Source organism: Carex rostrata, chromosome 19 (genome assembly GCF_964058835.1).
Source record: "Carex rostrata chromosome 19, lpCarRost1.2, whole genome shotgun sequence".
Classification (NCBI taxonomy): domain Eukaryota; kingdom Viridiplantae; phylum Streptophyta; class Magnoliopsida; order Poales; family Cyperaceae; genus Carex; species Carex rostrata.
In genome coordinates this window covers 8,184,298-8,198,569 of record NC_135936.1, presented here as the reverse complement: position 1 = coordinate 8,198,569, position 14,272 = coordinate 8,184,298, and the positions used below count along the sequence as shown (strand labels likewise).

Here is a 14,272-nt window from a genome sequence, read left to right as displayed (position 1 = left end):
AAATGCAGTTCAAATTTTTTTATTCCTATGCCCTTTCCCTTTCCCAAAGCCTCTGCCGAACATTCCCGAATTGATCTTTATATATATATTTTTTTATTATAAATACAAATGATTAACAATTTTTTTTTTAAATCTAGTCTTTAATATAGTAACAAAAGTAATGTCAAACGTATAAAAAATGTAAGTTTGAAATTCAAATAAAAAATTATTGATGAATATTAAATAGTTGAGATAACTTGACCTTCTCACTTTACTAAGAAAATTATTCTTTTATTATACTTTTTTCAGACAAATCATTAGATACATACAAAACTAATATTCAATCTTCTTAAAAAAATTCACTACTGATTCTATAGTCCCGTAAGCAATTAAATAATACTATAGTTGTGACGAAATAAGTCCATAGTTTAGTGACTAAGTTAATGTTAAATACATCACACATTCAAAATTTGATTATTTTTTTTATAAATTTTTAAAATTAATTAATTTGATTCTACCTTTATTAAAAAAAATATTATGGATGTGGCCTAACAATATCAAAACTCACGATATGTTTTCAAAAGAAAAAAAAAGGTGAAACTGATTGCTGCATTTGATCTATTTCAAGAGGTTGAACAGAATAACGCGGCAAAGCCAACATAACTTTAAGTAATGCGATTCCAAAGTTTAAAGCGTAAACAGAAAAAAAGATTAAGCCCTGAGGACCTGATATTATTTATAACACAAAAGAAAAGAACAAGTGCGTTGTTTGCGTGTAATCTTAAATTTTTAGTCGACTTGACCAATTGACTTGGAGTCTTTTGAAAAAGATGGCAGCTTTAAACTTTAAAGTGTGAGAATCATCAAAATGTTTGCTTCGCGGGGAAGCATCAACAGTGAACGCAATCCATCTCTCCCGCCTTTTGCCTTGACCACCCAAGACACACTGGTTCATGGGATTGGACCCACAAGTCGGTGACATATATCTATTAGATATGGTCTAGGCAACATTTTTCGTAACTGTTGTCATTTCCTTAAAATTAAAATAGAAAAGCTTCCTTTTCCCATGACACTTCACTGATTCTACTCTTCCTGTCTTTTCCTCTTGTAATAACGGAGAGGTGTTGATCTTCATCTTCTCACTATATTCTCTTGAATCTTTCTCTCTCGAATTTTTTCTTCCGTCAACTTCGAGGATCGAGATTTGTTTAGCAAAAAAGGGGTTTATCGCTGCTAAGGTGAAATCCCCCCTTTCTGATTTGTTTTGGATTAACTCTTTTTTATTCTTGTCCGAAAATGGTTGATTTTTTTAGTTATCTCTGCTAGTAAGTTGTTATGAACAGAGATTGTGTGGGTTTTTTTTCCCCTAACATAACAGACATGCTGAACTGGCGATATAGTGCTTTATCCCTCATTTCAATTTCTTTTATGAAGCGGTTCTTGACACTGAATTTCTTTCTCTTTCCGCAATGTGTTGGATGAATGATTTGTGCATAATTTTTATTTCTAAAAGCGATGATTCACACTGTTGGATCATGCAAAATGTAATTTTGGTTTCCATTTCTGCGTAGTTCATAATTCTAATTTTGTAGTGAAATGCTAAACCATAATTAACCAAAAAAATAACACTGCAACATTTTGCCTCCTTTTTATATAAGAAGTTAGAAAAAAGAAATAACAAAAAAAAGAAAAGAGGCAAACTCTAAAATAGTATTTTTGACTGCAACGTGATTGTTTTTACTGACTTTAATTATGTGCCTAATTTGTAGCTAATTTATTATTAGCTTCAGTTGACCACTGGTTGGTACCTTTTCTGGATATTTCCTCTGACAATTAAGTTTTTCTCTTTCAGATAAGTAATGGCGGGGAAGACAATTCAGGTCAGTGGCTACCCACTGGACTCCAGTGCTGAAACTGTAAAAAACCACCTAGAAATTGTTTCTGGCACTGGGTCAGTTTTAGCACTCAAGTTCCGACATCCCAGAAACTTGAATTCAAGATCAAGAGCATATGCGATAGTTCAATTCCAAAATGAAGGACATGCTCAAGAAGTGTTTAACTTAGCTAAAAGAGGCTTGTTGCGTTTTAGTGGTTATCATTTAAAAGTCAAGTACAAGGAACGTGACATTGCACCTAAACCGCGCACTTTTGAATTTGAAATAGAAGATGCAAACCTACACTTTGGGTGTTTGGTTTCGAAAATAAGCTTGAATGTTTTGTGGACTGTTTCCTCTGTGCAAGTTAGTTTTGGTTTTGATTTGAGAAAGATATATTTCACCTTATCTTGGGGACGTAGCCGCTACAAGCTTGAGCTTTCATATGAGAGTATATGGGAGATCCAGTTGCATCGTTCATCAAATCAGATGTCGCAGTTCCTCTTGATCCAGGTTTGTTTTTATATTCATTAGTGGTAGTTCTTTTGAAGCCTTAGATTTAATTTTGTAAGCATCTACATTAATGAACGACATAAAAATTATGTAACTTGAATTAAAACCCATCATTATACCTTGAGAGTTGGATATGAGCATTATGTAACTTGAATTATACCCATCATAGAAGTACACCCATATTTTGAGATGCTTTCAGCTAGCATAGGTCATGATATATGTACATCCAAACGAGTGTTAATTATTTGACCACAAATCTACTAAGATCATTTTAAACTGAGAGCATAATGAACTAATGTCAAGCAAAGCAAATTAAGCTGTAGGTTTCTGATGGGTACAATTTTCTTAGATAATTATGAAAATTTGAGGGTGCTTCAGTCATTTTTTTGTTATGTAACCTTGGCTCTTATTTTGCAAATGATGCAAAGATGTGGGGCTAGATGCAAAAATGAAAAATGTTGAGTGGTTTTTTGCAACTATGGTACATTTTTCATGTATTTTGCAAACAAGGATATTATACAGATACTGTAAACAAAATAAATGTTAAGTAATTCGGTAATGAGGTGCTTTATGGTATATATGTCTGGAACTCTAGATCATTATAAGCATTCTATCAACTTCTTTTTCCTTGTTTTGATTATTGTAAGCATTTTATCAACTTTTTTTTTTCTTAAATATTAATCCAGGTACAAGCTGCCCCCAAAATATATGAATTATCACAAGACAATTCGGGAGAAATGCGGGATGACCCCGTGTTTAACTATTACAGAGAAACACAAGATGACAAATGGGTGAGAACAAGTGATTTTTCTCCATCACGTAGCATTGGTCAATCAACCATCCTCTGTTTGCAGCTCCCCTACAGTTACGATGTCCCAAATATTCATAAACATTTTGTTTATTATGAAAAATTCGAAGGCTATTTTGAGATACAGCATGGGTTGTCGTACTGTAGAAACACTGATCTAGTGCCAATTGTACAACCCAATTGTTGGATGCCTTATGAGATACTATTCAAAGTAAATCACCTGGTGCAAAACGGTACACTCAGTGGGCCTACACTCGATGAGAAGTTCTTTTCTTTGGTGACGCCAAGCGAGGCTTTGCCTCGTCAGCACATAGAGCATGCCCTAGAAAAGATGTCTTATTTCAAGAAGACTTGTTTGGAGCCATCTATTTGGCTAGCAAAACATTATTCAAGTTTGGGAAAATTGGTGTATGGGCCAAGGTTGGCCCAGATGCCACTAGAAGACGGTTTGGTGTATGTTCACCGTGTGCAAATTACCCCTTCTAAGGTTTACTTTTATGGGCCTGAGATAAATGTCTCTAACCGTGTTGTCCGTCACTACAAAGATGATTTGAACAACTTTTTGAGAGTCTTTTTTGTGGATGAGGATTGCGAGAAGATGCGCTCGACTGATTTATCTTCCAAATCACGCCCCAGAAAACCCACACCTCTTTACGAAAGAGTTCTCTCAGTTCTGGTGAACGGTATTACAATTGGAGACAAGAAGTTTGAATTTCTTGCATTTTCATCTAGCCAGTTGCGTGAAAATTCTGCATGGATGTTTGCACCCCGAATAGGTTTAACAGCATCAAGTATAAGAGATTGGCTTGGTGATTTTCACCATATTAGAAATGTCGCCAAGTATGCGGCTCGGCTTGGTCAATCCTTTAGCTCCTCTACTGAAACCCTAACAGTTCAAAGTGCTGAGGTGGATCTCATACCTGATATAACTAATGGCACTGCTTATGTGTTCTCTGATGGCATCGGCAAGATCTCCTATGAATTTGCCACAAAGGTTGCAAAGAAATGCGGGCTAAAGGGTTTCACTCCATCTGCCTTCCAAATCCGGTATGGTGGGTACAAAGGTGTGGTAGCTGTAGACCCGACTTCATCAAGGAAGCTTTCTCTAAGGAGAAGCATGTCAAAGTTTGAGTCTGAAAATATTACATTGGATGTATTGGCGTACACAAAGTATCAACCATGCTTTCTGAACCGACAGTTAATTACTCTCCTTTCAACTCTTGGGGTAAGAGATGCCATCTTTGAATTAAAGCAAGAAGAAGCAGTAGTGCAACTAAACCTGGTTGTAACTGACCCAAGCAAGGCCATTGAGGCAGTTGAGCTGATGTCGCCTGGTGAAACCACTAACCTGCTTAAGGAACTTCTACTGTGCGGTTACAAACCTGATAACGAGCCTTTCCTGTCAATGATGCTTCATGCTTTTCGGGCTACAAGAATGTTCGAGTTGAGAACTAAATCAAGGATTTTCGTGCCAGAAGGGAGGTCTTTGATGGGCTGTTTGGATGAAACAAGGACATTAGAGTATGGCCAGGTTTTTGTTCGAGTTTCTAAAGCTGGCTCTGGATCTCATTCTAGCACAAGTGTGGTCACTGGTAAGGTGGTTGTTGCTAAGAACCCTTGTCTTCATCCAGGAGATGTTAAAGTTTTACAAGCTGTCGACGTTCCTGATTTGTATCACATGGTTGATTGTGTTGTCTTCCCACAAAAAGGGAGAAGGTAAAATTTGTCCTTTCTTCCCTACTTATAATTGCATTATTAAGCTATCTGAAGAATACACATGTATGCACTGTCAAAAGGTGAAAAAATTGTCCTTTACCTTTAAATAATGCCCCATTGAACTAAAATTAAGCTACCAGCAAATCTGATTTACAGGTCCCCAGTTTGAGTTACACAGCCAGCTTGCAACCTTTTCACTGAATTAAACCTGGTTTTAGTTGCAGGGTGTGAAATTAATAATTTTAGGTTCTGCTTCTGCACAAATAATATGATATACTGGGTGCAACCTGCAAAATAAATCTTTTTCTACAATCTTCATTGTGGATAATTATGTAATTATTGTTTTCCCCTCTTGCAATTTCAGACCTCATCCAAACGAGTGTTCAGGAAGCGACTTGGATGGTGATATATATTTTGTTAGTTGGGATTGTCAGCTTATTCCAACTCGGGGGGTTGAACCGATGGATTATACTCCTGCTCCAACTGTGACCTTAGATCATGATGTCACCATTGATGTTAGTGCAGCATAATTAACTCATCTTGCTATTGCTTTTTAAAAAAATATTTCATATGCACCTGTACGAATGATCAAATCTCGTTTATATCCCTGCAAAGTGAGAAGTAACATCATATGCCCGTCCAAAGACCATGCTTGGCCCTGCATTCCTATTCCCTAGTTTCTTCCAAATTTATGTTGATACAAATGGTGAATGATAAATTTCCAAATTTTATGTAAGGATATTCTCTTATGTTTTGCTGGGATGTATTTTCAATGCAACAAATAGGAGTTCGCATGACACATCTCCTTTTGCAGGTGAACACGTGGTATTGGACATATGTGAGAATAAGTACAAAAGAATTCTTTTAATTATCCTTTTACGAGCACAAAGGCCTTGTGCTTTTCCATCTATTCCCTTCAAAAATCTTTATTTTGGAGTTCAGTTTAATAATTACCATAAAGCTGGTATTGGATGATTTTAGGTACCTGAAAAGGCATTCAACATTAAATAAAACAGAATTACGAGTACATACATCCAATGGCTACTTTGTTGAACATGTAATAATTTTCTACTCTCATCGAGTAACATACAAAATGGTACCCCCAAGTTGAACATAGAAATCCATATAGCTACCCAGTATGAAAGTAAATATCTATTTCCACCCAACAATCAAAATTTTAAAAGGTTCGTTAATTAATTTTTGGATTATTGCACAGGAAGTTCAAGAGTACTTCACAAACTACATGGTAAACGATAGCCTGGGTATAATTTCCAATGCACACACTGTCTTTGCTGACAGAGAACCAGAGAAGGCCGAGAACAGGAACTGCCTTGAGCTGGCGCGTCTCTTTTCTATAGCCGTTGACTTCCCAAAAACCGGCATTCCAGCCGAAATCCCACAAGAGCTTAATGTGAAAGAGTATCCTGACTTTATGGAGAAGCTCGACAAGGTCACCTATGAATCCAATGGTGTTATCGGAAAACTCTACCGGGACATCAAAGTAGACAGGTCCCAACCAGGGCATCTCTGTCATTTCACCAAGCAGGTTGCGAGGCAGTGTTATGACCCTGATATGGAGGTGGATGGTTTTAGAGATTTTATAGAGGAGGCTTTTTGGTACAAGGAGGATTATGATTTTAAACTCGGCAACTTGATGGATCATTATGGGATTAAAACCGAGGCTGAGTTGATTACTGGGTACATTACAAAGATGTCGAAAACCTTTACCAAGTACAAGGATGGAGAGGCGATTCGGCTTGCTGTGAGGTCACTAAGAAAAGAGGCCAGGTCATGGTTTAATGAGAAGAACACCAATTATGATGAGGATGGGGAAGCAGATGCTAAGGCCTCAGCTTGGTACCACGTTACATACCACCCTGACTATTGGGGGTGTTATAATGAGGGCTTGGAGCGGCCACACTTTATCAGCTTTCCATGGTGTTTGTATGATAAGCTGACACTTATCAAAAAGAGGACAGTGGCAGGGAGAAGATTAGATGCTGAAGTGGAGTCAGTTGTGCAACGGTTTGAGCGTGCATGGTCTTAATATATTCAAATAGTACGGAATGGTATTGTGATCACATTTTGCCTTTTCTTTTAGCATGAGATGAGGGGTAAAATCTCTCAAATAATTTTCAGTGGCAGACACTGACTTTTGGATCCCTTGAACTTCTATATTGAACTATAATATGTGTGGTGATATGTTGTTATGATCATTATATCTCAAAATATTATGTAGATAATGGTTAGTCGTAGAGAGGGGCCTCAAACTAGCTTATGGATTTATGGGTCTGTCTTGTGTCTTTAGCTTCTTAGTTATTTTGAAAAGGGTTGCTTTATCTAATTCGAAAGGAATCTAGAATTCCTGTTTTGTTAAAACGTGTTGTATAAAAAAAGCAAAAAAAATTCACATTCTAGGAAAAACATATAAAGCAACGAAACGAATAGCATTCAAGACCATTTATAGGTGCTTCTATTTTGAATTTTAGATCTTTATATATGTAAGTATTAAGTTTTATCATTTTTATGTGCATAATATAAATATAATATAAATCACATTTCAAAGGTCGGATTTGAAGATAGCAATTTATTTTTGCCAATTGTCAAGATGTTAAGTTACTTTAATGCATTATGTCAGTGATGCTGGAAATCAATCTCACATTCCCATAAAAGAATAAGCAAAACGTTTCTTATCAATACTAAAATTGTACATCTTGGATGGAATTAAACCCAATCAAGGAACTGGTGCAAGGAGTGAAAACTTTACATGCAACATGATCTTCCTTTTCTCTACATCAAGCTTTGCGCCTGTCACCAACCAATGACCTGGGCTATCTTGTGGGCCTATGGTGATCTGACACGTGTCAACAAAATTGAGCAATTTTAGAGTCCCCACAGGCACAGGTGGGTTAATGTTGAAAACACCTGAATCCACATTCAGAATCTGATTTTCATTCTTTTCCATATCCAATACACTTGATGATCCTGTAAAAGACGTCGACAGAAATCTCGATTTCCCAGAAAAATGAGGGTGAGGATTTTAACAGCAAAAAAATGGCTCAATGCAGCAATTGGGTGAGAGAATTTTTTCACTTAGACCATTATGTCCATGTTTTAAGAAGGAAACTAATATAACATTATATTACAAGATCATAAGCATTAATGGAGCATCACCTCTTAGTGGAAATATTTTCTTCAAATAAATTCAAAGATATACATATGAAATCAAGGATATTGCATTTCCCTTTTCATTGTTACAAAATATAACGTTATTTTTTTAGAAAAAATGGCCCGTTTATTTTATATTAAATATTGAATTTCTGCATTTGGAATTTTATATCCTGATTTATGTTGTTATTATTTTTCAACATCATATAAACATATCTGATTTTTATATATCTTTTTTTTTTTTTTTTGTACAATTCAAAATTTCTAACTGGTCCTGTTTTATTTTATTTTTCTTTTGATTTTGTGAACTACATAATTAATTATTGAAGATACACACATAAGTAATATTATGAAGTAAATAAGCTGATTTCAAAAATTAATTTTTAGGGCTGCATGTCTTTGCTTCTCTTGATGGAACTATTATATTGAGAATCTAAGTCTATTTTATATTTTTTTTTATATCAAGAATGAGTTTAACAATAGATCAATCAACATATCACATACAGATTTTGAGCTGTTACAATCTATAACGTAATAGCATAAATATAACAACCATTAATCCTAAAAACTTCATTTTAACAATAATAATTCGAATAGAGTTTTCGATAAAAAATTTATTATTATACTAACCATAAAACTAAAAATTTAAAAACTAGGAAATTCATTTAAATTAAGCATAGTAGTAACATTATTCTCAAAGATCATATTAAGATCTTCATTGACGGCCAAATAAAGAAAGAATTATCAATTGATTATACTTAATTAATGAGATATCTATTAAAGAAGGAGTAAATAGTCATTTTTAAAAATTTCTATAACCTCTTTGCTGCTTTGAGCCAAAACTTAGCTGTTAAAATCTACGCCCAAAAATGAGAAGGGCTCCGAGCCCACTTTGACTGGCTAATAATATAACCGTTCAAGTTGATAGCCATATTAAATTGTTCTTGGAGACCAAATTTTATATTTTTTGAAAATTTATTACTTTTTTTTTAGAATTTTTAAAAATTGCTACTTTTATGGTCCTGAATTTTCTGAAAAATAACGATTTCCAAAAATTGCAAAATTTGGTCTCCAAACACAATTTAATATGGAGATCAACTTGAACGGTTCGGATCGATGTTTTAAATTTTAAAATTGAAGATATAGAAGTGAAGTAAAACAATAACTTTACTTTGCGAAGTACCGTAGCCCAAATCTATATATATAGAGAGAGAGAGGAATGATCCAATTACACCTTTTTTGAGTGACACTGAATTACACCCTATGTTTTCAAAGTCCAAACAGTCGATTCAAACCGTTCAATATGATGGATATATTAAAATGTACTTGCAGATGAAATTTTATATTTTTCTAATTTTTTTTACTATTTATTAAGATGAGTACCAAAATTCAATGGTATGAAAATAACAATTTTGTAAAATACTTAATAAATAGTAACAAAATTAAAAAAAATATATAAAATTTGATCTGCAAGCATATTTTAATATATCTATCATGTTGAACGATTTAGATCGACTGTTTGGAATTTGAAAACTTTAAAAATGAAAGGTGTAATTTGGTGTCATCAACAAAGGGTGTAATTGGATCCCTTCTCATATATATATATATATATATATATATGAGTAGAACTAGGGTGCTCTTAAGCTCACCAAAGTTTTGGTGAGCTTAACTCTAAAACTCATCAAATTGATTTCAAATGACGAATCCGAACCGTTGAAACCCGCCTACCTTACGTGTGATGCATCTACATGTGCAATTTTTAAACATTCGAATTAATTTAGTATAAAGTCAAGCGGTCAAAAAACGTTCAAAAAATGAATGCACTAAAATTAATTTATTAACCTTCTAATTTTGACCGCTTGACTTTATACTAAATTAATTCGAATGTTTAAAAATTTCACATGTAGATGCGTCACATGTAAGGTAGGCGGGTTTCAACGGTTCGAATTCGTCATTTGAAATCGATTTGATGAATTTTAGAGTTAAGCTCACAAAAACTTTGGTGAGCTTAAGAGCACCCTAGTTCTACTATATATATATATATGAGCAGGGATCGGATGACACCCTTTTTTGATGATATCGGATGATACCGTGCATTTTCAAAGTCCAAATGGTCGATCCAAACCGTTCAACTTGATGGATATGTTAAAATGTGCTTGCCGATCAAATTTTACATTTTTTTAAATTTTTTTACTATTTATTAAGATGGGTACAAAAATTCAACGGTCTAAATATAGCGATTTTGTTAAATACTTAATAAATAATAAAAAAATGTAAAATTTGATCTGCAAGCACATTTTAACATATCCATCAAGTTGAACGGTTTGGATCGACCGTTTGGACTTTAAAAACTTTGAAAATGCATGATGTTATCCGATGTCACCAAAAAAGGGTGTCATCCGATCCCTCCTATATATATATATATATATAGAGAGAGAGAGAGAGAGAGAGAGATGGGCTATGGTGCATTGCAATGCATGAACCCTCTTATGCATTGCACTATAAATCATGGATTTAAAGTCCAAACGACCGATCCGAACCGTTCATCTTGTTCTTCATATTAATATGTGCTTGGGGACCAAATTTTACATTTTTTGGAATTTTTTTACTATTTATTAAGCAATTTTGAAAGTCGCTGATCTGATGGTCCAGAAAATTTTACTGTTTTTTACTGTTTACAGCAAAACAGCAATTTTCAAAAATGCTTAATAAATAGTAAAAAACTTCCAAAAAATGTAAAATTTGGTCTCCAAGCACATTTCAATATGGATTAAACATCTAACGGTTCGGATCGGTTGTTTGGACTTTAAATCCGTGATTTATAGTGCAATGCATAAGGGGGTTCATGCATTGCAATGCACCATAGCCCATCTCTCTCTCTCTCTCTCTCTCTCTCTCTCTATATATATATATATGCTATGGTGCATTGCAATGCATGGAGGGGTTTGTGCATTGGACCATAAATCTAAAATTCAAAATCCAAATGGCCGATTCAAACCGTTCATCTTGTTCTCCATATTAATATGTGCTTGGAGACCAAATTTTATATTTTTCTGAAATTTTTTACTATTTATTAAGTATTTTACAAAATTGTTGATCCAATGGTGGTTGCTGATTTTACTGTTTTGTTAAGCCACTGTTGGATCAACAATTTTGTAAAATACTTAATAAATAGTAAAAAATTTCAGAAAAATGTAAAATTTGGTCTCCAAGCACATATTAATATGGAGAACAAGATGAACGGTTTGAATCGGCCATTTGGATTTTGAATTTTAGATTTATGGTCCAATGCACAAACCCCTCCATGCATTGCAATGCACCATAGCCCATCTCTCTCTCTCTCTCTCTATATATATATATATATAGAGAGAGAGAGAGAGAGAGAGGAGGGATCCAATTACATCCTTTTTTGGTGACACCGGATTACACCCTATGTTTATAAAGTCCAAACAGTCGATCCAAACCGTTCAACTTGATGGATATGTTAAAATGTGCTTGCAGATCAAATTTTACATTTTTATGAATTTTTTACTATTTATTAAGGTGGGTATAAAAATTCAATAGTCTGAATATAGCGATTTTGTTAAATACTTAATAAATAGTAAAAAAATTCCAAAAAAATATAAAATTTGATTTGCAAGCACATTTTAACATATCCATTATGTTGAACGGTTTGGATCGACTGTTTGGAATTTGAAAACTTTGAAAATGGAGAGTGTAATTCGGTGTCACCAAAAAAGGGTGTAATTGGATCCCTCCTCATATATATATATATATATATGGATTTGGCTAATATGCTATGGGTAGCTAAGAGACCTCCCGTGCTACGGCTACATATTCGACTTTTCAAAATCCTAATGGTCGATCCGAACCGTTCATCTTGTTCTCCATATTAATATGTGTTTGGAGACCAAATTTTACATTTTTTGAAAATTTTTTACTATTTTTTTAGATTTATTGAATATCGCTGTTTTTTATGGTCCAGATTTGTCTGAAAAACAGCGATTTTCAATAAATCTAAAAAAATAGTAAGAAATTTCCAAAAAATGTAAAATTTGGTCTCCAAGCACATATTAATATGGAGAACAAGATGAACGGTTCGGATCGACCGTTAGAATTTTGAAAAGTCGAATATTGAGCCGTAGCACGGGAGGCCTCTTAGCTACCCATAGCACCGTAGCCAAGTCCTATATATATATATATAGAGTACGGCTAACGCGCTTCCTCTAGCATATGGACCGAAATGTTTCCGGTGGAAATTTGAAATTTCAAAATCCAAAAAGTCGATCTGAACCGTTCATCTTCTTCTCCATATTAATATCTGCTTGGAGACCAAATTTTACATTTTTCTGAAATTTTTTACTATTTATTAAGCCACTTTGAAAATCGCTGATCCAATGGTTTTACTGTTTTGTTAAGCCACCGTTGGATCAGTGATTTTCAAAGTGGCTTAATAAATAGTAAAAAAATTCAGAAAAATGTAAAATTTGGTCTCCAAGCAGATATTAATATGGAGAAGGATATGAACGGTTCAGATCGACTTTTTGGATTTTGAAATTTCAAATTTCCACCGGAAGCATTTCGGCCCATATGCTAGAGGAAGCGCGTTAGCCGTACTCTATATATATATATATATATATATATATATATATATATAATGTGAGGAATTTAAAGATGTTATACGACATTTATCGCAATTGTTTCAATCTCTTGGCAGTTCTTTTTGTATGCATGAATGTCTTGAATTCTCGCCCTCTCATGTTACCTGACTGAGTACCGAGTACAATTGAAATGGACAGTCCAAGATTGTTCTTTGAACTTAACACAAATCTCGAAGCACAAATGATACCGCTCCCTTGCGCCATCCCAAATAGGCACCGGCTGAGAATAAATTTGGGCCGTTCATTTCAATTATGTTGAGTCAGGTACCTGGAAAGATACTAGGACTTACAGCGGATTCATATCTTAATCAGGTTTAGATTCGTCTGATAATGGGTGTGGGATTCTCCATAATGGGCTTTATTCTACATGGGCTTCATGGGTTATGCGGGCCCAAATTTTCATCACAACAACCGATTATGGCATAACGTACCTAATCTAATGTGAGTATAAATTCTTCATAGAAGCAAAACCCAAGCAGTAGTCAAATGTGATATGGACATGTTTGTCTCTGGAAATCCGGTATAATTCAGTCAGGTGTCCACCATTTGGAACTATTTGACTTTGACTATGCCTCCTTGTTTCCTTTTTTGCCTTCTAACTTATCTTGTACTATTTTGACTTCATTGTATACATCTACTACGCACAGTCGTACAACTCTTAAGATATGACTATGAACGTTGACATGCCTAATTAATTAAGTTTCAAAAGGCGCTGCCAAAATTTTTCAGAAATGTACGATACATCCAATCCGTGTTCTCTCCACTACATATCTACTATTTAAAGCTATATATAGCATTCTTGCGATTCATCCATCAACAGCCAGGTTTTCTTTTCTGATCACGTAGACAATTTCAGCCTTATTAACCTAGATTTCCTTGTGAATCCACATATATACTTATATACTTTTTACTCTATTAATCCTTTTACAAGCTCCAACAATGTCAGCCAAAAAAATTCTCTTCATTCTAGCATTACTTGCCATTGGCATGATGTTTTCTCTAGTTTCATCACACCCACTTACTGAAGAAGAAGAAGAACAAAAGTTGTTCGGAAGTCCTGCTACACCAAACAAAGAAGACCAAAAGAACTTCAAAAATCCATTCTCGTCAAATGAGGGAGATAAACAAAACTTCTTCAAAAATCCATTCCCATCAAATGAAGGAAATAAGCCAAATTTCTTCACAAATCCGTCACCTATGGGTCCAGCTCCGAATGAAGAACTGCCCCCATATTCCACGCGTGGATACAATTATTGGCTTACTCGGTACAACCCGCGTGCCACTATGACTTGTGATAAGTTCCCTAGGGTTTGCCGGGAGAAAGGAAGCTCAGGATCGGACTGTTGCAAGAAGAAGTGTGTCAATGTGATGACTGACAATCTCAACTGCGGAGAGTGCGGGAGGAGGTGCCGTTTTGGAGAGATGTGTTGTGGCGGCAGTTGTGTCAGTGTGTTGTATGACCAGAAAAATTGTGGCGCTTGCAAGAAGAGGTGCAAGAAAGGAAGCTTCTGCAATTTTGGGATGTGCAGTTATGCATAGAGGATTCAATTTAT

At 34.8% G+C, this 14,272-nt stretch overlaps 1 protein-coding gene across 1 annotated transcript; it reads left to right on the top strand.

Annotated features, from left to right (window-relative positions):
* Positions 1-1,067: 1,067 nt before the first annotated feature.
* On the top strand, positions 1,068-7,106 carry LOC144571794 (putative RNA-dependent RNA polymerase 1). Its single transcript, XM_078321175.1, has 5 exons — positions 1,068-1,217; positions 1,832-2,366; positions 3,053-4,890; positions 5,255-5,405; positions 6,107-7,106. Exons 2-5 carry the CDS (start codon positions 1,839-1,841, stop codon positions 6,935-6,937), a joined length of 3,348 nt encoding a protein of 1,115 aa, XP_078177301.1. The 5' UTR covers positions 1,068-1,217; positions 1,832-1,838; the 3' UTR covers positions 6,938-7,106.
* Positions 7,107-14,272: the final 7,166 nt, after the last annotated feature.

Bases quoted from the DNA above. Each gene is read 5' to 3' on its own strand.
- LOC144571794 (XM_078321175.1), top strand. From the start codon at position 1,839: ATGGCGGGGAAGACAATTCAGGTCAGTGGCTACCCACTGGACTCCAGT. The intron at 2,367-3,052 runs GTTTGTTTTTAT...ATATTAATCCAG, and splicing joins CGCAGTTCCTCTTGATCCAG to GTACAAGCTGCCCCCAAAAT. The intron at 4,891-5,254 runs GTAAAATTTGTC...TTGCAATTTCAG, and splicing joins TTCCCACAAAAAGGGAGAAG to ACCTCATCCAAACGAGTGTT.